The 27,705-nt window shown below is 36.3% G+C and overlaps 1 protein-coding gene across 2 annotated transcripts in view; it reads right to left on the bottom strand.

The window, feature by feature from the left end:
* Positions 1-337: 337 nt before the first annotated feature.
* The window catches only part of DPY19L1 (dpy-19 like C-mannosyltransferase 1), a 112,040-nt gene continuing 84,672 nt past the window's right edge, over positions 338-27,705 (bottom strand). The window contains exons 14-23 of one of the 2 annotated variants that reach the window (XM_076006317.1): positions 23,022-23,123; positions 20,869-20,940; positions 18,652-18,701; positions 13,952-13,976; positions 13,107-13,226; positions 11,378-11,552; positions 10,539-10,638; positions 9,225-9,350; positions 3,020-3,213; positions 338-1,641 (exon numbers count right to left, since the gene is read on the bottom strand). In XM_076006317.1, the coding sequence (XP_075862432.1) occupies positions 3,057-3,213; positions 9,225-9,350; positions 10,539-10,638; positions 11,378-11,552; positions 13,107-13,226; positions 13,952-13,976; positions 18,652-18,701; positions 20,869-20,940; positions 23,022-23,123 (927 nt within the window). In that variant the 3' untranslated portion in view covers positions 338-1,641; positions 3,020-3,056. Of the gene's footprint in view, positions 3,214-9,224; positions 9,351-10,538; positions 10,639-11,377; positions 11,553-13,106; positions 13,227-13,951; positions 13,977-18,651; positions 18,702-20,868; positions 20,941-23,021; positions 23,124-27,705 lie in introns of both variants that reach the window. The other variant, XM_076006316.1, reaches the window with a different exon arrangement.

Below are 27,705 nucleotides of genomic sequence, written 5' to 3'. Positions count from 1 at the left end.
ATATTATGACACCAAATTGTGTGTGGTTTAATGTATGAAAAAAGGCTTTCAGCAACTCTGTAATTATCCCCCACATATAGCTTTAAGGAATTATTGCTTCCCTTGAAGGAAAGGATAAAGTAGTGTGACTCTACCATAAATATAAGAAAAGTCTGGATAATCCCAGCACCTCCGCCACTAACAAAAAAGACCAAGAAGTCTCCCAGATCCCACTGTTACAGTCCTTCCCCTGTTCAGGACTGCAATCTGACTCAAGGCAGTATATGGCTGCCTATAAAATGAGGCCCAACATTTTCACAGTCAAGGTGGAAATGAAAATAACAATCAAGAAAAACACTTTCCACATTTTTCATGATCTTTTTTATTTAACATATATAGTACATGTAAACAACTGGCATAAAATTCATAAAAATACAATACTCCTATGCAATATCACTTTATTCCTGATACATCCTTTCGTTTTCTCTTCAATATCACTGGCTTATTTTAACTCTATACTTTTTCTGTCAAGCATTTTTAGAGGCTTATCATAGAAATACTGCCAAACTTTTTTTTTAAATGTCACGGCAATAGCTACTTCTATCACCTCCTTGGTCCATCCGTACTTTCCTCACACTAAAGCAAACATATTTTTGAATGCTAAAAATATGTAAAATACTGAGCTTTAATACTGTTTTGTCATGTACATGGAACCTACTACTACTCTACGTTGCCATAAGTGCTATTTATGCTCTACAGCACCGGCTGCGACTGTGGGCAAAGCTGAGTGTGCAGTGTACCCTCAAGGCCTCTGTTCTAAACGGACTCACCTAAAATATAATCATAGCTTGCTGGTGGAGTTACATTAACAAATACTGTTACAAAATGATTCTCCTGGAAAAAGCTAATTCCAGACTACTTTTTAAATGTTTCCCAGCGTATGAAACAGTTTTAACAGTATTTTAATGTTTTCTCCTGTACTGACTTTCTAATCATTACATGAGAACTTACTTGAAAGGGAATTATTGGAGGGTGAGAAAAATAGAGAATCACTTTAAAAGTATGGTTTAAAAAGACTCTAACTGCTGAATGTACAAAATCAGTCATACTTCAGCGAGAAGCAATCGCAGGGAAGGCAGAGCACACCTCCCTCTTCCCACCCACGTCCACTCTCACACTTCCCAGCCTCAAGTGCCCTCTTCCCACTTTTCTGGATTGCTGCATCGCTGCTCAAATGTTACTCCTAATCCGCAGATCCCCAGCTGCTTCCATATTTTTTTAAAATTGTCAAAAGCCTACGAAATAAAACAGTCAACTAGCAAATGAGAAAGAGTGACCACAAATCCACAAATCGGGAGAACACTGACAGGACTCAATCTCCTGGGCTGCTCCGGGGAAGGAGACTCCCTGGGCGATGCTGGCTCTGGGCTCTGGGGCAGGGTGGGGCTGGTGCCCCCACCGAGGGCACAGTCCTCAGCAGATGTGCTGTGTGTGCAGCTGACTAACATAAGCAAGCTAGCGCTCCCCAGACTTAGGCATGTCCTTTGGCTCTGGTAAGAAGGCAGAAAGAAAACAGCTCTTCAGTGGCTCCCAGGAGTGGGCACCGGAAACCATCCCTGAGGACTCAGGTCTCAAGGACAATCCACAATGAGGTTAATCTGCCTGTGGTTAATAAAGAGAACACTGTATAATTAAATGTGTAGTTAGCCATAGCCACGGTTTGCTTAGTATTTAAAACCTTAAAACCATTTCTCAGAACTATGAGGATTCACCGTTTTGAAGAATCTCATTTCACACAAATTAACCTCTAAAAAATAAGGTTCATATAAGAAATTCAAAGTAGGTTTGGAAATTTTTCAAAATAAAAATAAATAGGAAGGAAAAAGACTGAATATACTCATTCCTCATACAGAAATAATAGTTTTTAGAACCGAAATTGTAACATAAGGCTTAAGGCTTTGTCTTATTAAAGACAGGCAATCTTAAAAGTAAAATATAAAAGCTCCATCTGTTTATCACTATTCATTTACTCTTTTGACAGAAAAATTAGTCATGGTTTATTGTATCTTAATAGTAAAAGGAAAATTACCATATACTACAGTCTACTGTTCCACTATAAATTATGTCTGCTCAAATATACATTAGTTTCTAGATGCATTATATTTGGGGTTGTTCAAAATAGTTTTCTTCAAACTACAATTAAACATGAAAAAATTTTAAAGTACTTTAAAGGTATTAAAATATAAACATTTGAATAATGCTAAAAATGAGAAAAATACACAGTTAACATTAAATTTTTTTAAACCAAGAATAAGTACTTGATAAGCAACTAAATGAGTAAATAGTACTTATCTGACAAACAATATGTGGGAAGGAGAGATGTGGGGGAAAGTACGAAAGACATCATAATGCCACATTGTCAGACAGTAAAAGGAATTTGGCCCTAACCACTAGGTCCAAGAGTTTGGATTAATAAAGGCCAGGAAAGTCTTCATTAACAAGAGCAACAGAGAACAAAAAGAATACAAGGAAGTGGAATAAACATAATTCTACATAGCAAATACCCACATCTACCCCATCTACTATGACTCAAGTTGATGACAAAGGCTGACATAACTGAAGATCTCATAATAACCACTGAAATGTCCAAAAGACAAGAGCAAGAGGCAGAAAAAAAGAACCAAGGGGCATTAATGGTCTCTAAACTATAAAATCAGCCCCTACATAGTTCAGAATTGACCTATATTTTCATATCATCCTTGTCACGACCCATCATATTTTTTCATACAGGTAGGTTTGCCCACTTTAGCACAAATATTCAAGTCAAGTACAAGCATATACTCATTTGCATAGCAAATTTTAAGGGGGGTACACTAAAACAGTAACCAAATGATAAAAGTATAAGTCATTTTTACAATTAGAATAACATTCAAATTGACCAAATAAAACATTTGCTATTTGAAAACAGTTCCTACAAAAGTTTTTGGGATTTGAATTAAAAACAACACATGACTTATTAGCAAAACATTAAAACAATTACTGATGCAGTTCTCTGTAGGCAGCAGTTCATATAGCAGTCATTCTTTCACAACTTCTAGGACTTTGTAAACACTGTTCTGGAATACAGTGGTGAAGTGAGGCTTGGACTCCTTCACCAAGAGGTTACATAAGGGAGTTTTCCCAGCATTAGCAGGATCTTCCACATCCCAAATTTCAGGCATACTGCAACCAGGCCTAGAAAAATTAAAGTACACATTAAAAATCAATGCATGATATATAATGGCAGATAAATCAGAGCACTGATTTATCCTGACCTCATTTCTTTTTTTCTGTGTAAAACGACTTAATTTAACAAAACAACCCTACCATGGTGGCTTTAAGTTGCCCTGACTCACTGTAGGGCAAAGGGAATATAGCAAAGGTGACCACAAACACAGAAACAGACCAGCAGAATACATGCACTCAGGTGTTAGGGCGAAGAAACACCTTGGATAAATTCTGCCTTAGCTACTTACCAGCATGTAGTGTTGGGGAGTTAGCTTCACTCAGTCTGTTTTCACATTTGTGAAATGGGGAAATACACACTCATGGCATAGGTTTGTTGTGAGGATTAAGAGAGATCAGGTATCCATACCATGCCCAACACACAAAAAAGGTATAATATTGATTTTTAAAATTATAACTAGCAAATTTGCTTAGTTCAGAGGAAAGCTGCATTAATTATACAGATGCTCTGGCTTACAATGGGGTTACATCTCAATAAAGTCATTGTAAGTTGAAAATATTGTAAGTTGAAAATGCATTTAATATGCCCCAATTACTAAACACTACAGCTTAGCCAAGCTTACCTTAAATATGCTAGAAACACTTATATTAGCCTACAGTTAGGCAAAATCATCTAATATAAAGCCTATTATATAACAAAATGTTGAGTATCTCATATGATTTACTGAATACTATACAGAAAATGAAAAACAGAATGGCACTTGAAATACGGTTTCAACTGAATGCGTAGCGCTTTCATACAATTGTAAAGTCAAAATATTATTAAGTTGAAACATCCTAAGTTGCAGTGTCACCATTCTAGAATAAGTCAATTTAAAGAAAATATGGTAGCATTAACTGTACATGTTAGCTAAATGCATAATTAAATCTTAAAAGCAATATATATTTATAAAAAATGGTATAAGTAAAATCAGTATCAATGTGACATGTGCCTAAATAAGGCCTTCAAACTAACTGTAACATTTATTTTAAATCAAAAACAGTTTTATAGATATAACTGTTGGATTTTGCTAGAGTTCATACTTTATTTGCCTTTTCAGAAATTTTTTAAAAAACAGAAAAACATGAAAATATTATAGAGAATATAGAGAACTGACAACTCCTTGTGTTTTGTCAGTTGCTTCACATTTATTTACTTATTTATTTATTTATGTATGTATGTATTTATTTATTTATTTATTTTTTGAGACAGAGTCTCACTCTGTTGCCCAGGCTAGAGTGCCGTGGTGTCAGCCTAGCTCATAGCAACCTCAAACTCCTGGGCTCAAGCAATCCTTCTGCCTCAGCCTCCTGAGTAGCTGGGACTACAGGCATGCACCACCATGCCTGGCTAATTTTTTCTATATATTTTTAGTTGTCCAATTAATTTGTTTCTATTTTTTAGTAGAGATGGGGTCTCGCTCTTGCTTAGGTTGGTTTTGAACTCCTGACCTTGAGCTATGCACCTGCCTCGGCCTCCCAGAGTACTAGGATTATAGGCATGAGCCACCACGCCTGGCCACACTTTTTTTTTTTTAATAAGAGAGAAAAACCAGAATTGGGATCTTCTCTGTTGCCTTGGCTTTCAATTCAGTTGCCTCCAATTCAGTAATGGCAGCTTGAAGCACCTGTAGGTTACTAGAACATTTTCAGCAAGTCCCCTTTATCCTTAGTGGGAGTCCCACCCACCCAATACTCCCTACCACGTGGCAAGCACGGTGGCAGGAATGTACGTTGCTTTCCCTTTTTAAATAAAATCTTTAATTTAAAAGTAATCAGTCATTATAAAAGTTTCAAAATACAGATCTAAGCAAAGTAAAAAAAAAAATGAAAGTCACTATCATCTCCAATGCCATTTCACAGAGGTGATTTCTATAAACAATACAGCATATACCCTACTAGACCTGTTTTATCCATGTTCAGACACATACACACACAAATATAGACATGGACATGGATGCTCTTGGGTTGTTTTTACAAAAATTTATTCTGAGACTCTTAATAAAATGTGGCCATTTTTCTACCTCAGTACATAAAGACCTACTTTATTCTTTTTAATAGCTGCTAGTACTCATGTATTATTTAATTCTTTACAGATGGATATTTTAATTATTTCCCATTTTGCCATTATAAAACAATGTTGCTGTAAACATTTCTGTGCTTATGTCTGTTCTGTAAGCTGTCCTTCCCTCTGTCAAAGGACCACACGATTTTTCACTTTGACTCCATCAAATTATCACCTAGCAAGATTTTGCCAATGAGTGTTCCCACGAAGAGGGTTCAGGTGCACTTTTTGCACACCCTTCTACCAACATTCCACCTATGATAACATGGATAGGCTTGGGATTTCTACCTTTTAATTTTCTCCCACGTATCAAGGCTGAACTGTTACAACACCAAGGGCCAGTGGTAGTGGAGAATGAGACACAGGAAGTAGAAAACTACCCAGTTTTCCTAAGTTCAGTAGCTTTTAGGAAAGAGAGAGGGCAAGGAGCTGCCTTTGTGAGCTGTCTGCCTGGTGCAATACCCGTTAGTCCTTATCTGAGTTCCAAAGGTCTCTCCAGGACAGCCAGCTACATCTTCAAATAGCATTAGTGAAAATCTGAATGGTTTTCTTCTGAATGCATGTATTTTAATTTTATGTCAACTCTATTATTAGAATTAATAAAGGAAAGCAGAGAAGAATGAAGAAGTAATTAAAAACTTATCTAGAACTTGCATTCAAATATATTTAGCTTGTATTTGAACACAGAGTGTCAAGTATTTAAAGAATAATCAAGCCACACAATTACCACTTGTAATTGAGGTCATATAAATATAGTGCTCACCAATATGGCAGGCATAGATTAAGCACTAGATAAATATTGGTCCCTCTTCCCTTTCTTCTCCTTAGTTCCCCATTTGCTTCCCCTGTTGTGAGATATTTTTATGTTCTAGTAACCTACAGGTGTTTCAAGCTGGCATTACTGAATTGGAGAGTGAAAGCCAAGGCAACAGAGACGATCCCAATTCTGGTAGAAAGCTCTCTGTCAAGAAACTCAGTTTTTCCTACTATAAATGTAAACACTAGATAAATATTACTCCCTCTTCCTTTCCTCTCCAATCTGAGCTCTCTATTTGCTTCCTTGTCAGAACAGAAAGCACAGCTTTTGTTTTGTGTCAAGACTGAAGCAGAACGGACCTGTCCAAGGTTTCCTAACAGCTGTTGTCAGTCTGGCTTAAATCTTGGGGTAGATGGAGAGTGTTGCTTTAATTAACGAGTGAGGAAAACAGATGAGAAAGAGTCACTTTCTTAGCTTTCTCCCTCTCAACTCCTGCTTCAACAGACACAACAATGGCAAGCCAACGCCCAGATGGGGAAATCAAGCACACACCTGCTCCGGACTCTAACTCTCAGCCTGAGTGCCGGGAAGTGAGCTCTAAATGGAAGTGATCTGGAGTCAGTTAAATGGTCACTGGTTTTATTTAGTGTGCAAGATTTATTGCCACATACTTCTAAATTTGCCTTTATATCCCATCTTGAGTACATATAACAGTGCTCTATCAGAACATGAGACTACTACAGTTATGCAAATGCAAGGAGCTCTACCAATAATGTACAAAACAAAGCCTCTGCAATTTTCATCTTCAAAACACCATGCAAAGATATAGAAAAAAACGAAGAATCTTGAATCAAGGTTCGTTTTCAGCTTGGACAAAAAAGGTTATTAAAATTATTTTTATGTTCCAGTAACATACAGGTGTCTGTGTTAGGTCTGGAGCCGAGAGAGACAGACACAGGAAGCCTCATGTGTAGCATGTGTAGCAAAATGCTGTTTATTTTGAGCATCTGGGAGCAGATGGGTGGAAGCGAAAAAGCATCCACAAGAGAAAAGGGGAGAGCATTGGGTTTTATAGAGAGTTTCTCCGGAGAAGTGGGCCAGAACAGCCACTTGTAATAAATTCTTTTTCAAACAACCAGCTCTTAGGATCCCGGACCCAGTAACATCCATCCTTCAGCTCTGGTGTCCTTATCAGGAGAGAGATGGAGGGAAGGACTTCAATCCTTCCCTCCATCTCTGGGGGTGGGGGGATGCTGCCTGTAGCTATCAGATTTACAACCTCTGAACTCTCCAGACTCGTGCAGCTATTGTTTTACAAGCCTATGTTTTGTATTAAACATTCTGTCCTATACATACTTTTTGGGTTCCCACCTGGAACAAACCTAACATTCTACCCTTTTTATTATATACATGTAAGAAAAGGAAGGGTAAGGTATAGGAAAAATCAAAACAATTAGGAAGCAGTGTCACTGTCTTTCAGTGTTTTTCTGTTCTGGAGATTTGGTCATCTTTGAAATGCAGTCAGGCCTATTGCAAGGGATGTGATCTTTGGCCCTGAGATTCGGTTTTGGGCAGGAAACAAAGGCCTGGAGTTTACCCCCCTGCAGTCTATCTGGGAACTTTTCAGGAACACCTAGAGGCTATAAAACAAATTCTAAAAGCTGTGAGCTAGGGAAATGTAAAGAGAAAAGATCCCCATTTCTTTCCTGGGCTCTTTTAGAGGTTTGTGAAAACGGAGTCCAAGCAGGTTGCCTGCTATTTTGGGAGAGAGACAGCAAAGAGTAGGGAGAGTTCAGAATTAATCTTTAGCTGTTATTAGAAAATTGGGAGATTCAAGGCTGCCCTAACAGTCTTGAGAGAGCAAAGCCCAAGGAAATAAAGAGGGTCCCAATTCTGGTAGAAAGCTCTGCCAAGAAACTACATTTTTCCTGCAAATGTCAGCTCATCATTCATTTACTATAATGTCCTCATGAAATTTTTATGAGAAATGCCTGTAACTTTTTTGTCCTAAATTTATATAACAGTTCAAAGTGAGTATGTGGATTTCATATATATTCATATGTTCACAAATACTTAAAGCATTTTCTAAATTATGAGAATATAACATTTTCTATAAATACCGATTGAATTCAAGTCACTTGGCACATATTCATAAGAAAATCATTCAACAACCAACAATTATTTTAGTTCCTTTGTGGGCAATGCTGTGTAGATACTATGTCACAGAACTATTTTCACTCATGAGTCAGTGTTTTACAATTTTGTCTTAACACCCTTGTGTACCATTGAAATACATGGTGGACACGTATGAGCAAGCCACAGATATAGCAATCTTCTGAAGGCTTCTGTTAAGGAGAGAATTTTAAAAATAATAGTATTCTGTAAAATACCCTTGATTTCTGGAACTGCCCATGTGCTATGCTCTTCATGGAGGGAATGCTTTGGTACTAATAGTAGGCTACTCGCATTTGCTGTCTGGTCACCTAGGCACAGCATTTCTAGATAGTTAACTTTAGATTCACACTTGCTTTCAAGATCTTACTAACACTCTGTTTAGTGAATTTCTCTGTGGAAACAGAAATTTCTAAAACTAAAAATCTAAGAAAATGTATGTCACAGTAAAGTTAATTATTTTCCCGTTCAAATAAGATGTGAAAACACCAAGAAAGAAAAGTTTCATTCTAAGTCAATGATGACAGGGTGCCCATCCACCCGCAGGACATGGTGTGGGGCAGAGACTTGGGATGGACAATTCGTGCTGGGCTTCACTACAATGAGACTCCCCATTATTTGGTTTCAGACTCAGGAAGTCTTCTGAAATAAAACACACTCAACTTTAAATAAAAGTTTTTTTAAAACATCACAGGCAAATATGGACAATTTGGGAGATTATCAATCAGTGTCAATATCATCTCTTTAGTGGTACACAAATGCAAATCATTAGAAAACAAACATGCTTGTAACAAGACAAGAAAAAAACTCCAAGTAATTACCTAAAAAGTTTTTTCTACTCATACTTTGCAAAATGTTGTGTATGTGCACGCGTGTGTGTATGTGTATCTCTAACTCACACATACCATCAACAAAGTACTTGCCATGAGCATGGATTAACTTTTCATGTCTTATGATTATAAAATATAAACTATGTTGAATACTCACTTGGATCTTCTTATACACCATGACTCTTCTAGAATGTAATAATTCACTTTTAATTTTATTAATTCTTGCTTCACTTCTTCAGCTGCTTTTCGACTATACATTGAGTATACTATTTTTGTTCTGGCTCTTCAAAGAAAAATAATTGGGCAGAAAATTTTCAAGATTAAAAGGATATAATCAACATATTTGGAAGAAAGCACTGAATGGGACTAGAAGAAAGACTATATGGAAGAATGAGGTCAAAAGAAAATTCCTCACAGGGATTACTAAGGGGCATTTGTGAGGTCAAAAGCAGAAGGCATAAGTAGCATATAGTCCTGAGAGAAGAGGTAGAGTGTCAATACATCCATATATTTCCAAACTTAGTCTTATTTTCGATTGTTCATTTGTTTTTGTTTTTAAATTCTTCACCACTCTATCACATGTAAGAGTCAGGTGCCCGGTGTGTGTGAACAGGGATGAACCACCATGAACACAACTACAGGATGACTCTGAAGCCATAACCATCCCAACTTCAACAACAATAATTCACATTAAATAGTCCTCTGTTTTATTTCTATTAAAGATTTTAGAAAAACTAAACATATTCAACATAAGTACTCTAGAAATTAGCTTGTGAAATTGATTTTTTAATGAAAAAGCTTTTTGTTTATAAAATGTATATCCCCACTGTTATGCAAAAGAATATACTAATAGGATTCACCTAATCACTTAGGAAATGAATAGCTTCACCTACCCTAGAAATTGCATGAAAATTAAATTTATTTTTATTTCTAAGAGAACACAAAGCTCTAAATTATGAAAAAATAGAGTGCCTCAAAAAAACCCCCAAAACAAAAAACACTCCAGATCATTTTAGCAGGCTACATTGGTGAAAACCAGAATAAAACCCTGTGTGAATGGGATTCTATTTCAAATGACTCCTTAGAATTCAAGAAAAACCGCCTACAGAAGAACCTTAAACACTATAAGCTAATGAATCTTCAGGGGAACTTAGGATGGTGACTAACAAAGATCTGGAAATTCTGGGGCCCTGTCAACCTGTATGATATAGTATGGAAATTGATATAGTATGATTTCTTTTGTCTGCCTGGTAGAGAAGATAGCCCCAAAGGTTGTATTAATAGTTTTACGGTTCTGTGCAGTCTTAACAGTTTTGTTTCTAGCTTAGCAGTCTCATTTCAGCCTCCTTCTTCCTTGACTCTATAAATCCCAAGACATCATAGCCTTTTTGAGGCACGCCTTGTTATTTTGCTGGTTTCCTCACTCACTGTACAGAAAATTTATTTTGGACATGTAAAATTGTGTACTGACCTCAAGCCTGCATCTTCATAATGTGGATGATTCACTACAGGCCGAAGCGCAGAGAGCTTAACACTTGCCATCGTGGGCATGGCACCGGCAAACACTGCATCTGGAAGGCAAGAAGAAGGTCTTAGGAAGACATATGGTGAATATGAGAAAGGTCTCCTTCTTAGTTAAACTCAGGTATGTCACAGTAGACAGGGAAGGGGCCCAGTGAGGCTCATGACTTCGTGATTCAATGGCAGAACCAGAATGAAGTAGGATGGATGGCTGATGAAGTGGTAGTCAGTAAATGGGCTAGCAGACTCTTTCCTTGGAGAACTGAGCTTCATCATCTCATCACTGAGGACTTTTTTCTTTCTTCTTCTTTTAATATCTCAGAAATCTTTCCTGATTCTCAGAAAAAAGTATCAAACTGACTAGAAAAGCTTTTTATATATCACCAAGGAATTCTGGAAGACTCAGATGACAACAAAGTCTTTCCTTCTATACAGGAATAAAATATCACATTCTATGAGTTAACTGCAAGAAGGAATAATATTAAAAATTCCTTAAGAAAATAAGCATAAAATTATTTTTAAATGTGGCATTAATAACTTAGGATAAATTTTGAATTAAAATTTATCAAAAATAGAATCACTAAGAAAATATGTATAACAATTACCCTATAAACTATTTAAGTAGGATTGATATCTTCTTTTTATTTATTTTTTTGGATATTCTAGAGACAGCATTGCTTCGAAAGAGTAAGATCATTGGAAGTAACTTGGGTTTAAGATTTTGCAGTGATATATAAAATTGTGGGGAAAATACTAGGTAAATAATGACTTTGTTTTGTTTTGTTTTACCTGGTTTAGTACTGTATTTGATCCATTCTATAAGTTCTTCTTGTGGCAAATTGCTGAACTCTCCTACAATATTCCACTGGGTTTGTAGATTTGCTGAACCTTGTATTGACATTGCTGCTAATATAGCAAAAACAACAGCACCAGGATGTACTTTGCAAAAGAGCCATCCAAATAGCTGTAACCAAATTGATACATTGATAATCGTTAGTACAAAGCAGTGTATACCCAATAAGAAAAAATTTTCCCAGAGAAGAATCTAGCCTCTCAGACAAAGGACTAATTATCCAAAGGATAAGTTCCAAAAATAATGATCCTTGGAATCAAAAGAATTCTACCATCAGCCTTATATAGATGAATCATGCCTTTAAAAAGCTTCTCTCTCAACCTGCTTTCTCTACTCCCAGATTCAGGTAAAGCCACTACCAACTAAACAACTTACAAGGCCAAGTGCAAAATGAAAATGTGGGGTCCCTTGTTCAAAAGTTATTAAGAGTCTTATGTTCGGAGGCTCTGCATGGAAGGATTAAAGCACATGAATCCAGAGATTGCAGTTCTCTCTGGGAGACTTAATTTTCAGATCTTATAACTATTGTATATTTGTTGAAGGGTGATATATTTGCATATGAAAATAAATGCATCCACTCTGGAAAAAAAAGTTATTAAGAAGTTCAAAACAGCAAGGGCAAGCATTAATCAAAGTGCAGGGTCCTTTTGAGTGCAATGCCCTGTGGCACAGCAGAGGCCCCACACCTGTGAAGCCAGCCCCGGGTGAGGCTTTATATCATCAGTCACCCTGAGGAAGGAGATTTAAGATAAAAGGCTTAGTAGTGCCTCTCTAACATACTACCAACATTCTGATTGGGAACCTTGAGACTGGCTAATTTTTTTCAATATGCAAATAGTTCATACTCAGTAATAATGCTTTGCCCTTCCCTGTTGTTCTCTCCTTAATATTATTTCTCTACATGTCTGTAGAACCACATTTCAAGCGTCTTGAGGGCACACATACACTTTGGGTTTTTGATTTTTCCATCCACCAATCTACCCCATCCCTAGAGCACAGAGTGGGGGCTTAGTAAGTGTCTCCTAGTTAATAGAGGTACAACTATGTTTCACGTTGGCTGGATGACGAAAAGGTGACACCATGGGGAAGCATAATCTGTGAATACAGAGCAAGGAGGCAGTGTTCCAGGAAAAATAAGCAGCAAATAATCAAGGAAGGCTTAAAGTAAATTTTAAAAACCAAAAGTCAGGGATGTATACACAAAGGTATACCAAATAAATGAAACAAAGTTAAGCTTGATACTAAAAAAGAACATATAATTTGAAAGTATAACTTATAACTTAAGTTATAAGTTTGAAAGTATAACCTATAACTTAAAATCAATTATTAGAATTTTTTGTGATATGAATGTCAAAAGAACAACAAAAAGCTATTCCTACAATTAAACTTTGCTTTCTATCAGCATCCGTAGTAATCACTCATGAAATCAGCCTGCACTGATTTAGTCCTTGTTGTACACCAAGGACTATTTTACAAGTCAGAAAGATACACAATGATTAGCTTTGGCCCTTACCTTTTAGGAAAGATTAGTACAAAACCAAGAATTTTAAGTATAATGACTTTATAACCATTGGGTAATTCAGTATTATTTTAGGGCTACTCAGTAACAAAGACTGGAGTAAAATCATCATAGTAGCTATAACTCCAATGTAACAACCGTGTTACCTGTCTTGAGCAGATCAAGGAAGCCATAACACACATGTGTGGTGTCAGGAAGAGTTTTAGTCTCATAATTAAAATACCAAGGACTGTATATGCTAACAGTTGCAGTGCATGATAAACCAGCTGAAAGAAAGAAGAAAATATTTTTTACTTATACTATTTGTGAAGAATATACTATTATGCTGGTGAATATACGGAAAAGAATACTTTTTTCTTAGTAATAAGTCAAAGTATTACTTTATGTTCTGAAATTTCTAGAGTAGTTCTTAAAATTCTCTTTCAAACTGCTCCATTCTAGAAGAAGACTAAAATTATAAAGTCACTAAGTTAAATGTTTCTGTAATTCTCAAAGTCAAGCCCATGGTTAATAAAGCCCACGTTTCTGAATCTACTTTGGTGCTACCATCAGACCAATGAAGGAAAGTGGTAAAAGAAATGATGGTTGCCTCAAGATCCTAGAACTCCATCTTGGAACTGCCCTTAAAACTAGGCTGGATCACTAGGAGATGGGAGCAGCAACCAGTCACACGTCCTAAGCCACGGGGGAAGGTGAGCAGAAAGGAAACTGATTTCCAATCATGCAAGACATCTCACATATGTGTCTAAATGGGCTCCAGAAATCAACTGCTGTTACTGTAAGGATTGTCAGCATCAGACCAAACAAACTTCCCAGTTAATTGTCTTAACACACGAATGGCCAGTGCGTCTGTATGTAGCATTCTCATAAAAGCACATACCATACTGGCTATTCTGAAGATGATTAATGACAATTGCCAATAAACTTAGAAATTGGAACTAGAAAGAAAAGTCCAAATAGATAAGTGAAATTTTAGTAATGATGTCTTTACCTCTCCATGATCAAACTGGTGTTTTCTGAAACAAACAAACAAAAAATACTGCTATTGAATCATTATTTGCATTTTTATCTTACAAATGCTAATTTTACAATTTCTATAATATTCCCTCAGGATACATATATGTAAATCAAAATAACTAAAAGTTATATACAAAACTATTACTAAAATAGTTTAAGCAAGTTTATTGAAAATGACAATGTTGCATTATATCCTGAATATTTGACTACATGGGTATTTATTAGGCCAACTAAAAGCTCCCTGTGGTATACCAGATCCCTCACTGGTGATAAGTCGTCAACACAGGGAGTGGATATGCACTCTGAAGCCTTCATATCCCATATGTCTGCTTCCCGGCCCTGTGATCCCTCAGTGCCCCCATAAACTGCAGTTGCTAAAGAGACAATTTAGGGTTGGGGAAGCCATATAAGAGATTTGTTTCAGCACCAGCTGTGGAATATACAAATAGACACAGATTTCCATCTTTAGCTTTGCTTGACAACTCTAACTTGTCGAGAAGGGAAGGACACATGCTCAGAGGCTGACATATCCTCCCCACATCTCACTCCTGCCCCGACCATCCATCCTCATCACTGCAGTGAGGGCAATCTCGCCAATGGGAAGCTAGCCATGCTACTCCCTTATTTAAAACTCTGTCATGGGTTCCCTTTGCAATTAAACTCTCAACTCCTGACACTCATGGTCTTTCTATGCCAGCCCCACTTCTCAGCCCTGAAACTTATCTTCAACCATGCTCCCTCTTAACTGCCATGCTCTGTCACACTAGACCATTTACTCCCTAGACCATCAGAGAGCCCTTGACTCTCCAACATTCAGTGTCCTCTCCTGGGTCACTCCTACCCACCATCCCTGTTTTGTCTTCTCACAGAAAACAAAATTCTCATTTGTGGTTTACTTGATCATCATCTGTCTCTCCCTACTAAAATGATCCACTGAGGAATACAGAGTACAAATTCATCTGTCTATTTCCATTCAATTTCACTGAGCAGTAAGGACCCTGAAGATAGAGCAGAAACAAAATGGACAAAAATTTTCACCCTCACGAAGCTTACATATAAGTCAAAGGAGACAAACAAAGAGCAAATAAACATATATCACATGATGATGAGTGCTGAGAAGAACAGGAAACAGGGTGAAAAGACATAGGGAGAGTGGGGTACCCAGGAAGGTGTGTATTAATCCGTGTGGTCACCAACTGAGCGACATCTGAGCAAGTGACATCTCAGCTGACAGTGTGAGCCCTGAGGATTCTGCAGAGAAGGGCATTTCGGGCAGAGAGAAGAGAGGATGCAGAGGCTCTGTGGTAGGGAGGTTCTAGCGGGCTACACAAGACAGTGTGATTAGCAAGGAGAAAGTGAGCGGGGAGACAAAAAGGGACAAAGGGCCAGAAGACACAGGGCCCTGGAAAACCATGATGGGGACTCTAATTTTACTCAGAGTGATGTGGAAGATGACATAAAGAGAGCAGCGGCAGGATCTGACTTCCGCTTTAGAGGCGGCTATGTGGAGAAAGACCTGCGGCAGCAAGAGCAGAAGCAGGGAGTCAGGAGGTTATGAGGAATAATCCAGGGGAGGTGACAGTGACGCGGACCAGGATAGCAGTGATGAAAGTAGTCAAAGTCTGGATGTAATTCTGAAGGTGACGATGATGAGATTTACGGATGGATGGGATGTGGCATGTGAAATAAACAGCAGAATCAAGAACGACGCCAGGCTTTTTGAGTGGAGGCATGAGGAGAACAGAGGTCCTTATCAGATAGGGACGGTCCAGAAGCATGCTGGCAGGGGTACAGTCAGACATTCAGTGTTGTACTCATTAAAGGTTGAGATTCTCATTAAACACCCGGGTAGAGATGACAAATAGTTATCAAACAGTTACATGCACAAATCTGAGTTCAAAGGAGAGGTCTGGGTCAGAGATACAAATGCGTGAGTTGACACACACATCTTCTCTGTCTTAGGCACTGATATGTTCCCGAGACCTAAAGCAATGCCTGACACATAGCGCTCAATTTTTTTTAAATGAATGAACAAGTGTATCAATTAACTCCTAACCCAGGTAAGCACATAATCTAATTTGTGAAATTAATATATTAGCAATCTCAATAAACATGGGGTAAGTGAAGGAGATGAGATGGTTCTTTATCCTTCTTTCATGCCAAGTAAAAACTATCAGTTACCATTTACTGAGCATTTACAATGTTAATATGCTTAGTACATTCCATTAACTCTGATCTTACAACCATTTATTATCCCAATTTACAGCTAAGGAAAGGGAGTCACAGAGCTAGTAAGTGGCAGCCAGGACTATATTTTGACTGATTCAGGAGTCAACGTACTTTTTACTACATCATGCTGCCACTATCTATCTTCCTTTATCTCCTGAATCCCTCAGTGAAGGGGATACTGGTATTTACATCTTGATAATTAAAATTTATCAACTAGCCTTCTCCTTTTTATATTGGCATATGACTTTTGTAGTTATGTGAAATAAAATGTCAAAATGCTACTCTCCTTCCAAAAATGAGCTCTGATCCTACTTGAAAGGAAAACCTCATGAAACTCAATGGTTTTCTATAATTATTTCTATAGTCGAGTTATTCTTGAAGGGACGGTTTTGTTTCTGTGAAAAGTCCCACCTTCCTCTTCCAGAGCTGCATACTATAGCTGTAATATTGTAGCTTATTTCTGAGCTCTTCAGAAATAATTTCACCTCAAATGAAGAGAAATGTCAGCATTATATACCAGAACCTTTTTCCTTTTCCCCTGGCCCTCAACTAAAATGCTTCAGGTATGAGCAAGGGCATAGTTACAGGAAATTGTTTCTAAATGAGAACAAGGATTCTCTCAGGAGTATGTGCAATAATTTATCATGGTGTTGGCAGAGATTTGGAGGTGAGGGAATAATATAAGGCTGTGTATATTCAAGTTATAAAAGAAAATACAGATACACATAAATTCAACAATCCCTAGCCCCCCCATCCCACAGAAGAAAGTAGAATTAAAACTTCCTTTACTCCATCTTCCAATCCTACACTCTTAATGGGTTTTATTCTTCCAGATCACTCTTATGTACAAATAAACACAAAATCTCCATACTTTAAACAAAAGTATAATAATTCCACCTATTTTTAAAATTCAGTGATATATGATGGAACTACTTCCATAAAGATGGCTTGACATTCCACACTATGACAAGATCATAATTAAATCAATCCTAGACATTTTGGTTGTCTCCATTTTTCACATTACAGACAATACCACAATAAGCACCTTTTAACCATTATCTCTGCATTTCTGTGAGCATTTCTAGAAGATACATTTGCACTGGGGAACTGCTGGGCTAAAGAACAGGCCTACTGTGTGTTTTGCTACATACTGCCAAACTGCCCACTCACCTATTTCCTTGCAAGCCATGGATATTATTAATTTTTACAAATCTGGCAAGTTAAAAGGCTTTCACTTTAATCTGAATGTCTTTATGATAGGATTAGGCACCTTTTTGGGTGCCCATTAGTTATGTATAAATATTCACTCATTCAACTACTATCTTTGCTATGTGCCAGGTACTGCATATAAACTGATGAACAGACATGATCCCACCCTTCAGGAGACACAGGTGACACAACAGTATTTAAGTACAAATGGTGATCAATGGTAAGAGAGAAAGATAAAGGGTGTGATGGTGAAAACATCAAGCAAGAGGACAAGGAATCTGCTCAGAAATTGTCAGGAAAGGCTTCTTGAAAAAAGTAACATTTAAGCAAGGCTTAAAGGAGTCTGCCATACAAAGAGCCGGGCTAGGGGAAAAGAGGAGATGGGGGAACAGTTATGTATACAGAGTACTACTCCTGCAAAGCTGCAGAGACAGAAAACTACTTGCCATTGTTAAAGAACAGAAAGGAGGTCCATGGGACATGAGTCTACTGGGAAAGGAAAAAGAGAATTGATTTTTCTCTCAATTGTTTGTTTGTATCCTTAACTTATTTTTCTAACAGGATTTTAGCATTTTTATTATTGATCTGTAGAAGTTCTTTATATATGATGGTCATTAGTCCTGTATCATATATCACAAATATTTCCCCCAATCTGTCCTATTTCTTTTCACAATGTTTACAGTATCTTGCCAAACTAAAGTATTTTTCTGGTCAACTTCGTCAATCTTTACTCCTAGCACATAAGTTTTGTCTTAACAAGGCCTCTCTAACTCTAAGATTATAAACATTCTCTTCATTAATTTTAGAGTTTCATTTTTTTCTCTGTATTTAAATCTTTGTTCCATCTGGAATTTATTTTGTGTGAAAAGTAAGGTATGGTCCAGGTTTATATTTCCTTGCTTATTTTCCAATAGGCAGTCCTCTGGTCCTAAAAGCACTCATAGAATAATTTATTTTCCCTGTTGAACTGCAGTATTAACACAAAGCTGTGTTCTTCCAGTACACAGTATAGGGCCACTGTCAGATTGTACTGGATGAGATCTGAGGGATGAACGAGTGATGTGCTGTGCTCTGCACAGATAGTAAATAACCAGAAAAGCCAAAAAGGGGAATGACAATAACAAAAAACATCAAATATCAAATGTTGAGTGCACAGCATGAAGGTATAAAATTAATACATTGTAAATATCTATTTAATAAATGAATAGATAACAAAATTCTTAATAGCATAATTACCTTATATGTGTCTGTTGTTTACCTAAGACACCCCAAATATCACTGATAATCTGTAAATACATTTTTAAACACATTAGAAAAGCTATTTGGGGAAAAACAAAATTTTAAATAACATATGTTCTAAACTTTAAAACTTTTAATTAAAAACATGAGAAGTACGGAGATAAGAGATAACTTGGAAAATAATAATTACAATAGAATCTTATATTTGTATAGTATTTGATCATATCTAATACTCAACACCTCTGCTAGGTAGATTATATTATCCTCATTTTGTAAATAAGTAACAGGCTCAGATTGATTAAATGATCTCCCTGAAGGTGAACAACTAAGAAGCATTGCTGGGTCCTGAAACCAGATCTTCTGGTTTCAAATTCACGTTCAGTGCCGCTTCTGCCATACCAAGGCTGTTGGCAATACCTCTACTTAATTATACGCAGGCAAAACTGGAGAACTGGCTCAGAGACTGATAATCATGCTAAAAGCATTCAAAATACACTCAGTGTGCTTTCATATTTAGCAGTAATGGGGAGGTCATCTAATCTGAAATCCTCATCCTGGTTATGGATACTCTCCACTACACTGCTGACAGGTTTTAATTCAGCCCTGGAAGAACCACCCAGCTTCTGCTTGAATCTGTAACATTTTCTTAATCAGTCCAGATCAAAAGTCTCAAAAGTCCTACCTCCTAGAATTGACCATAATTCAAATGAGCCAGAATGAGTGTCACCTTATTTTCAAGTGGCAGGCTTTTAAATATTTGAAAATAATTATCCTCTTTCCATCTGAATCTTTTCCTTTTTGAATCAAACAGCCCAGGTAACTGCTTTCATCATTTCTCGCCACCCACGGTACTGTCTTCTGAATATATTCTGGGTGGCCAACATCTAGTATTTTCTGAGTACCTACTAGGTACAAACCCACATAAAGTATATAAAAGTGCAAAGCAAGCACAGAGCCTGGCACACAGCAGGACTGCTGATTAACTGACTACTGGAGCTGAAAAGTGCTGTGAGAGTATAAAGCCAAATACCCTATGAGATCCAATGAGGGGTAAGCCTTAGTCTTACTCTTCCCTTGCTTTTTTAAAAAATTAATTATTTCAGAATATCACAGGGGTACAAACTTTGGTTACATATATTGTCTTTGCACTGCCAGAGTCAGAGCTACAAGTGTGCCCATCCCCCAGACAGTGCACATGGCCAGGGTCAGAGCTACAAGTGTGCCCACCCCCCAGACAGTGCTCACAGCACCCCTTAGGTGTGAGTTTACTCATCCCCTTCTCCCAGCTCCCATCTACCTGACACCCAGTGAATATGGACATGATGTGAGGCTGCAACATCTCTGATCTTCCCATTCTGCATGTGTCAAAATGGGGATAATATCTGCCCCCCTACAGGGCTGTCAAGTAACCAATGGAAATATTCATGTGAAAATGTTTTGGGAGAGTAACAAAGCACAGTACAAATATATAATGTGAACAATTGTTATAGTATAAAAAGTTCTACAAATATATGACATTGTGTTAACACAGAAATCACTAGCTACAAATCAGAAAACTTCTAAAGTCTACCACCTATTTTTCGATCACAGATTAATCTCAATTCATTCTGTTAAGATACTTGTAGTTATAGAGTTCATAACCTCTTAAAAGAAGGAGAGAAAATACCAGACACCTGCTCAATGTAAACTGGAGTTTCTCTGGCCTGATTTACATCTGGGCTTAGAATTTCATTATCAAAGCCAAGTTGGAGGCCTAAACATTTTATCTAGTTAATCAATACATTTTTAAAACTCTATTTTTCTTTTTGATGAATAATAAACATGATCCAGGAGTTATTTAACACTGCACTTTCACTTAGAAAGGCATATTTAATATTTCAGGGAAATATTACCTAAAAGTTTAAAGTCAGTCAGTAATAATTTACAAGTTGTATCTGGGTCAATATGAGCTCTGATTATGTCTTCCAAAAATACATGAGTATCAAAACTTGAGCTATCCTTTTCCTATGTCTATTTTACGCTAGCAGATATCAGAATATTTTAAAAACTTATAAATGTCTATCAAAGTCTATCAATAAGAAAATATAGAATATGTTTCAATAAACCCATACAAAACACTGTATCAGATTATCATGTGCCCAAGTATATATAACTACCATTTAAAAACAAGAAAATGTTTTAGTATTAGAAAGAGCTCTTCAGGAAGAGACATACCTTTCTAACAATTGCAATAAACACTACAAGAACAACTGGGAGCAACAACGTCTTTGTATATCTCAGTGGAGTCTGAAATTTAAGGAGATATTTTGTTAGAGGGAAATATTATCTTAACCAAACAAAATTTCATTTCAAATAATAAAACAAGTAAATTTCTAAAAGTATAAAGAAATATAAACATTCACCCATCAAGGGTACAATCTACTCTGATTCCCATCATTGAAATGAAGGTGCATTTCCACAGAAACAAACTTTCCCAAAATGTTGAGTTAAATACTCTAAAAATAAAGTTCCCCAACACCTAAGTGTGAAAAGTGACTAGAAAGACTACTGTTCACTTTTGCATTCTACTTGTCTAGCTAGAGAGCCCAATTTAATATTCCTTTAAGGTAAGTAGAGTTCCTTTAAATGGAATAAGCTTTTCCTATACATTTTGTGGGGAATAAAAATTTTATCACTGTCTTTCTCATTCACTCACACACAAAAACATACAAAATAACCAATGTTTATAATAGGGACAAAAGACATTTTTACATTTTCTTTAGTAACAGATAAAAAACTATACAAATGTTTTTAATAACAAAGCCTTACACATGGCAACCCTGTGCACATCTCAACTATCTCTCTACCCAAAACCATTGTTAAAATTTTGCTCCTATACCTTATGTGTGTTCATTATAGGTAAATACGATTGTACCATTCTATCCATTATATCTTAAGTAACTTTCCATGTCATTATGATATCATATTATGGAATATCAATTTAAATTTTTCCCCCTTTCCCCACTATATAGCTGTATCATAAAAGGGATGCACTTCCTGAACTAGCACTGTACTCTGTCTCTACAGCACAGTCCCTGTGAATTCAGATATTTCTGGAGATGGGAAATGGCATGCTGGAAACAGCTTGGCTGTTTTTTTCAAAGTGACTGAAGTCACATTATGCCTCAATAAATTTCTTTCATAACATAACTGATGGTTAATACTCTTAGACTCTAGTGGCAAGTGTGATATCCTCCATGTTAGAGAGTTTTCACCAAATCCTAATTCTCTCCTAACGTTTGAATGAGTCTTGATCTCCTATGAACATTCATTCTAATGTCTTGCAAGATATTCTTCATTTCCCTCAGCAGGTTCAACACTATCATTCGGACACTTTTTATCAGCCATTACACATCATAACCACTTGCCAGGACATAATAAATGAAGACTGATAGGCTGCTGGAGGACATAGTACATCTACAGGATGCACTCAACTCAGAACGGCTGGTTGGCAAGAATTTGCCGTGTAGTACACTACCATCTACTGGTCTGGAACTCAGGACACTGGGCTAACACAGTGGGATCACAGGGGAAATGAACGTATCAACGGAGTATTGTTGGCCAGTTTAATACATGCACACATAAACAGCTTTTAAGAAAAATGTGTTAAAAATACTAAGATATAATAAATAAGTGTCACATGAATGGTGTTAAAAAAGGCATATACACATATTCACTGGACCAAATCAGCTCATAAAGTTTTATAAAATATTATTTTATTTAAAATACCAAAGTATTTTCCTATGTATTATCTCATTTTGTCTTCACAATATCTGTTTGTAGCATACTACTAGAAACTAGTAAAATATAACACAAAGAATGGAGAGTTACTTATTCAAGAACATCAAGCAATATTGTAGGCTTCTGTCTCACAATCCACTAAACTACTTTCTTGTTTCCTTCTAAACATCTGAGTACAGTTTTGGAAAGAAAAATGTTGTTGGAATGAAAAACTTGTACTCAATGGTATTTCAAAGCAATGAGCTCATTCAAACGACCACAAAATAAGTAGAAATGTAAGAGCTTGAGAGCTTGACTGAATTAATGCTATCTCTGAAAAGAGGAAAATTGAAATGCCTCTGTGTTTACTCATCCAAAAAACCACTGCTAGTTTGAATGCATATTTCCAAATTATCAAAATGAGAAAAAGTCATATATTTAAGGGAGTTATACTAATGTAAATAGGAAAATCCTCCTTTAAGCTGCCAGATTTTCCCTTTCCTTCAAAGAGATAACAGTGCATAAGCAGTCTGAAATAACAGGAGCACTCTTTATAAAACATGAATGATCCAAAACCTAAGGAAAGAAAACTAGAAATCACATCTTACCTCCTTTTCCATAAAGTCAAACTCTGCTGCACAAGTATATAATAAAGTATCAAAATCCTTATAACTGAAGAATTTTGATGTTAATAAGTTGCCAATATGAGCCTAGTAAGAAATAAAGTGAGGTACCATTAAGCCATATATTGTAATAATGCACTTTAATAGTAACAGTATCTAAAAATAGTCTTTGCTACACTCTAGAGCCTACTATTCCCATACCATTCTTGTTTTTGTTAAAGAAGAAAGTGCTGTATACTCTCCAAATTCACAGTTCCCCACTTCTTTTATGGACAAGTGATAGCTCCAACACCACCCTACCTTGCACACTCATCAATATACCAAAGGAATTTACCCTTGGGTTTTGCCTGCTCATTGTGCTAAACCTGGTGAAACACGATAACCAGCATCTCCTTTGCTAGAGCCTCCCTGGAGATGTTAGGCTTGGGAACACATACAGACTTCTGTCAATCATAGAGGGGCAAAGGGCTATGGAGTAAAGACACAGAAATATTAACTCCATATTCTGGAAAGGGGATGGACAAGGCTACTTGAACAAAGTAGAAAGAGGCAGGCCTTGGAATAAAAGGCACTTTTTTGACTAATAATCAACTCGTGTGTAATTCTTTACATGTTACCAAGCACTCTCACAGCACATTTACCTCCCACAGAAAGCCATACAAAGAAGGTGGAATTGTTTTCACTTTATAAATGACAAAACTAGGGCTCAAAGACATAAAATGTTTGCAGAACTTGAAAGTCCATTATTGTCTGAAAAAGCAAAGACCTAAAAAAGAGGACAAATTATATTTAAGAGAAATCATAACTAAAATTCTACGTGATATGTATAAAAAAATAGAAGGATCAGGGTAAGAGTAGGAATTAAAGGATGGTGAGAATGGGATGAAGCATTTCAAAATACTCTGGTCTTCTTGGGGGAAGAGATGTATGCTGATAAGTTTAAGAAATCAATAGGAAGAATACACAGCACCTAAAACAGCAAGAAAACAAATCCCAAATAAAATGGAAGATATAAGTCCTGGTATAATGGTAATTGCCATATATATAAAGAGCCTAAATTCACTAATTAAAGAACAGATGCTCAAATTGCATTTAAGGGTGAAATCCAATATTATTTTATCACCAAAATACATACTTTATACAAAAAACTGAAAACAGAATAGAAGAAGATATTCTAGATAAATGTGAAACAAAGAAATACAAGTTAGCAATTGTAATGTCTCACAAAACTCAAGCAAAACATATATAAACAGAGACAATGAATAATATATGCTGGTAAAATGAACAACAAAGCAAATTATAGGTGGTATGAACATATCTATAGTTAACAATATAGATTCAAAGTACATAAAAGAACAATTAACAAACTTTTAGGAAAAAATAAAGTGACAGTGTTCATTGGAAATGTTAAAACATTGTCCCCATAATAGAAAAATTAGACAAAAGTTAACATACAATTGGAATAATATAATTAAAAAGCTCACAAACAGAAAATATAAAGTTTACAAAGAGAGAATATACAATATCCTTGAACAGAAGTAAAATATATTTTGAAAATGTTCAGGTACCATGTCACAATAAATTTAAAAAAATTGATAAAATATAAATGTTTCTGATCATAAATGCAGTTAAGCTAGAAAATAACTAGGAATGCTTTAAAATCCTTTTGTTTAGAAACTAAACAACATAAAACTTAACCTTAAAAAAAGGTTTTCTTTAAAAAAGAAAGCTTTCTTTTTAAAGAAAACCACAAATAGCAAATTTATAAAATACACAAAAATGTACTACATACTTATACGAAAACTTTAGCTTTAAAAGCATTTATCAGAAAATAAGAGAGGTGCTAAACATTTCCCCCTAAGGCATCAGAAAAAGCTATAGACCCCAAAGAGATAAGAAGAAATGAGAATAGAGAGAGAAATTGGTGACAAAGATAAATACAAAAAACCCAAAGATGACTAAAAAAAGGCAAAATTTTGAAAATATTACAATAAATAGACCTCTAGCAAGACTAATCAATGAAATAAAAGATGCAAACAAATGACAAAAAGAAAAATGAAGAGTGACTAGGGATACAACAGAATTAAAATAAGAAGAGTATGCTACATAATTTGCTAGTAAATTTTAAAATCTAGGTGAAATGGATAAATTTCTGGAAATTTCTATAAAATACCAAAACTTGCACAAAAAGAAATAGAAAACCTGAATAGAATAATAAGCACTAAAATATCTGAAATAAAAATCAATTAGGTTCCCTCCAAAAAGCCCTAGTCTTTGATGGTTAATACAGATGAATTCGTAAACTTTCAAAAAACCATTACATCCTTTCTTTTACAAGTTGTTCCAGAAAGTAGAAAAAATAGCAAATAAAAGCCACCAAAAACACAGCTCATTTCAGGAGACTAACATTGATTCTAAATCAAAATAAGAACTCCATAAAAGAACAAGAAGGTCATTTCCCATAAATGCATATATGCAAAAATTTCAACAAGAATTTTAGTGAACTGAATCCAACAATACTTTTAACAAGGATGATCCAATGATGGTATATATAAAATGGGCGAAGTTCCTCTAAAGACATAACTACCAAAGCTCATTCTAGATAAACTTGAGAACTTCCTAAAGAAGTTGAATTTATAGTAAGAAAACCTACCCCCAAAGAAAACTCCAGACTCTTGAGGGTTTCATTTTCAAATTCTACCAAACATTTAAGAAAGAAATAATATCAATTCTACACAAATTCTCTCTGGAAACAGGAGACAGAACACTTCCCAATGATTTTAGGAGTCTACATTATCCTGAAACCAAAACCAGGTACAATCATTACAAGAAAAGAAAATAACTAAGATTCCTTGTGAATAAAGGCAAAAAATCCTTTAAAATACTAGCCAACAAAATCCGGCAATATACAGAAAGAGTAATAAATCATGAGCAAATGAGGTTAATCCCAGGGATACAAGACTGGGTCAACACTCCGTATCAAGGAATGTGGAGACTTCCAGATATAGCAGAGTAAAGAAGTTAACAACTCTCCTTCCCCAAAACAACTTTAAAATTGGACAGAATTGTTAAAAACAACCACATCAAGCTCTAGAAATTGACCAAAGGGAAAGAATACATTGAGAAGCCTTTATTCATAAAAAACTGAGGAACCTTGGATAAAAACAGTCAGAGTCTATGGCATTCTTGCCTTGGTTGCTCCCATCCACCATCAGCACCACCCTCACCTTCCCCAGCTAGGTCATTGCAATAGCTCTGCTAGGTAGGGCCTGGTCATGAAAAGAAGAACGTTTGCTATTGGAAGAGGCTGACTTGATTTGGGGTAGAGAGCAAAAAACCTACGCTCAGAAGTATTATCAGTAAACTAGTGAACTCAGTAGGAAGTAAAAGGTGAAAACTCAGCTCTGATAGCCTAAGGTTTGCAATCCCAGTGAGGTGAACAGGAGATTGGCAGACTAGTCAGAAATTTTACAGAGAGATTCTAGAAATAAAACAGCTATCAAGGGGGGGGGGGTTAGATAAGCTCTCACACCCCTTGAGGGCTGGAAAGTTGCACACATGTGTAGAGAAGATCCAAGAGAGCCCAAACTCTCCACAAATCCATGGCTGACTGGGAGGTGGCATGCAAATTCACAAAAGACCTAAGAAGGCATGGAAGATAGAAAAAGATGGAGCTAACTTGATGTTCAGAAAAGAGTTAACATAGTTGGCCCTTTGAAAAACTGCTTGCAAGGTTTTCCCTTGGCTAGTCTCAGGGAACTTGATTTCAGGAGGGTTTTCAGATAAGGGTGGCCAAGTGAACCTAAACTGTACAATGTGGTTTATAGTGAAGACTTACATTCCTTCTGGGAGTTGGAAATTTTGATATGTGCTAGGCAGAGGTGTTGACACAACCAGCCTCCAATGAAATCCTTTGGCACTGAAGTCTCTAAAGAATTTCCCAGGTAGATAGTATTTCATATGTTCTGTCACAACTCATTGCTAGGTAAATTAAGCACATCCCATGTGACTCCACCAGGAGAGAACCTTTAGAAACTTGTGTGTGGTTTCTTCCTGACTTCACCCTGTGTGCCTTTCCCCTTTACTGATTATGCTTTGTATTCTTTCAATATAATAAATGATTGTCATGAGTATGACTATACACTGAGTCATCTAATGAACTGTCAAACCTGGGAACCCTCCAATACACTTGAAAACTGTCTTCCCTCTTAATGTGCTCATCAACCCCCACAAAGATCCATCAGGAGAAGATGGAGATGTCTGAGCACAACTTCTGACCAATCACTGGCTGAGCTCTAAGTTACACAGACATAGAAGTGACACCTAGAAAGCCAGGTTAAAAAACCAAAAATAAGAATTAAAAAAATCAAAACAAAAAACCTGAGTAGACACATTAGCAGCCATACAGCACAAGAGGAAAATTTCTCAGATAAAGTCCACATAAATGAGGAAAAAAAACCCAAATAAAATAGCAACAACAGAACCCCCCCCCCCCCGGAAAAAAGTCAGAATCCAGAGTTGCTACAATATGTTACCTAAAATATCCAGTTATAAAAAAACTTAATGAGACATGCAAAGAAACAGGAAAGTCTAACACATAAAGACTGACTGAAAGGGCTTAGATGTTGTAGTTAGACAACAAAACCTTCAAAGCAGCAATTATAAATAT

This window comes from Microcebus murinus, chromosome 9, assembly GCF_040939455.1.
Source record: "Microcebus murinus isolate Inina chromosome 9, M.murinus_Inina_mat1.0, whole genome shotgun sequence".
Classification (NCBI taxonomy): Eukaryota; Metazoa; Chordata; class Mammalia; order Primates; family Cheirogaleidae; genus Microcebus; species Microcebus murinus.
Note: the sequence above shows the minus strand (reverse complement) of the source record. Positions and strands in the feature narration are given on the sequence as shown.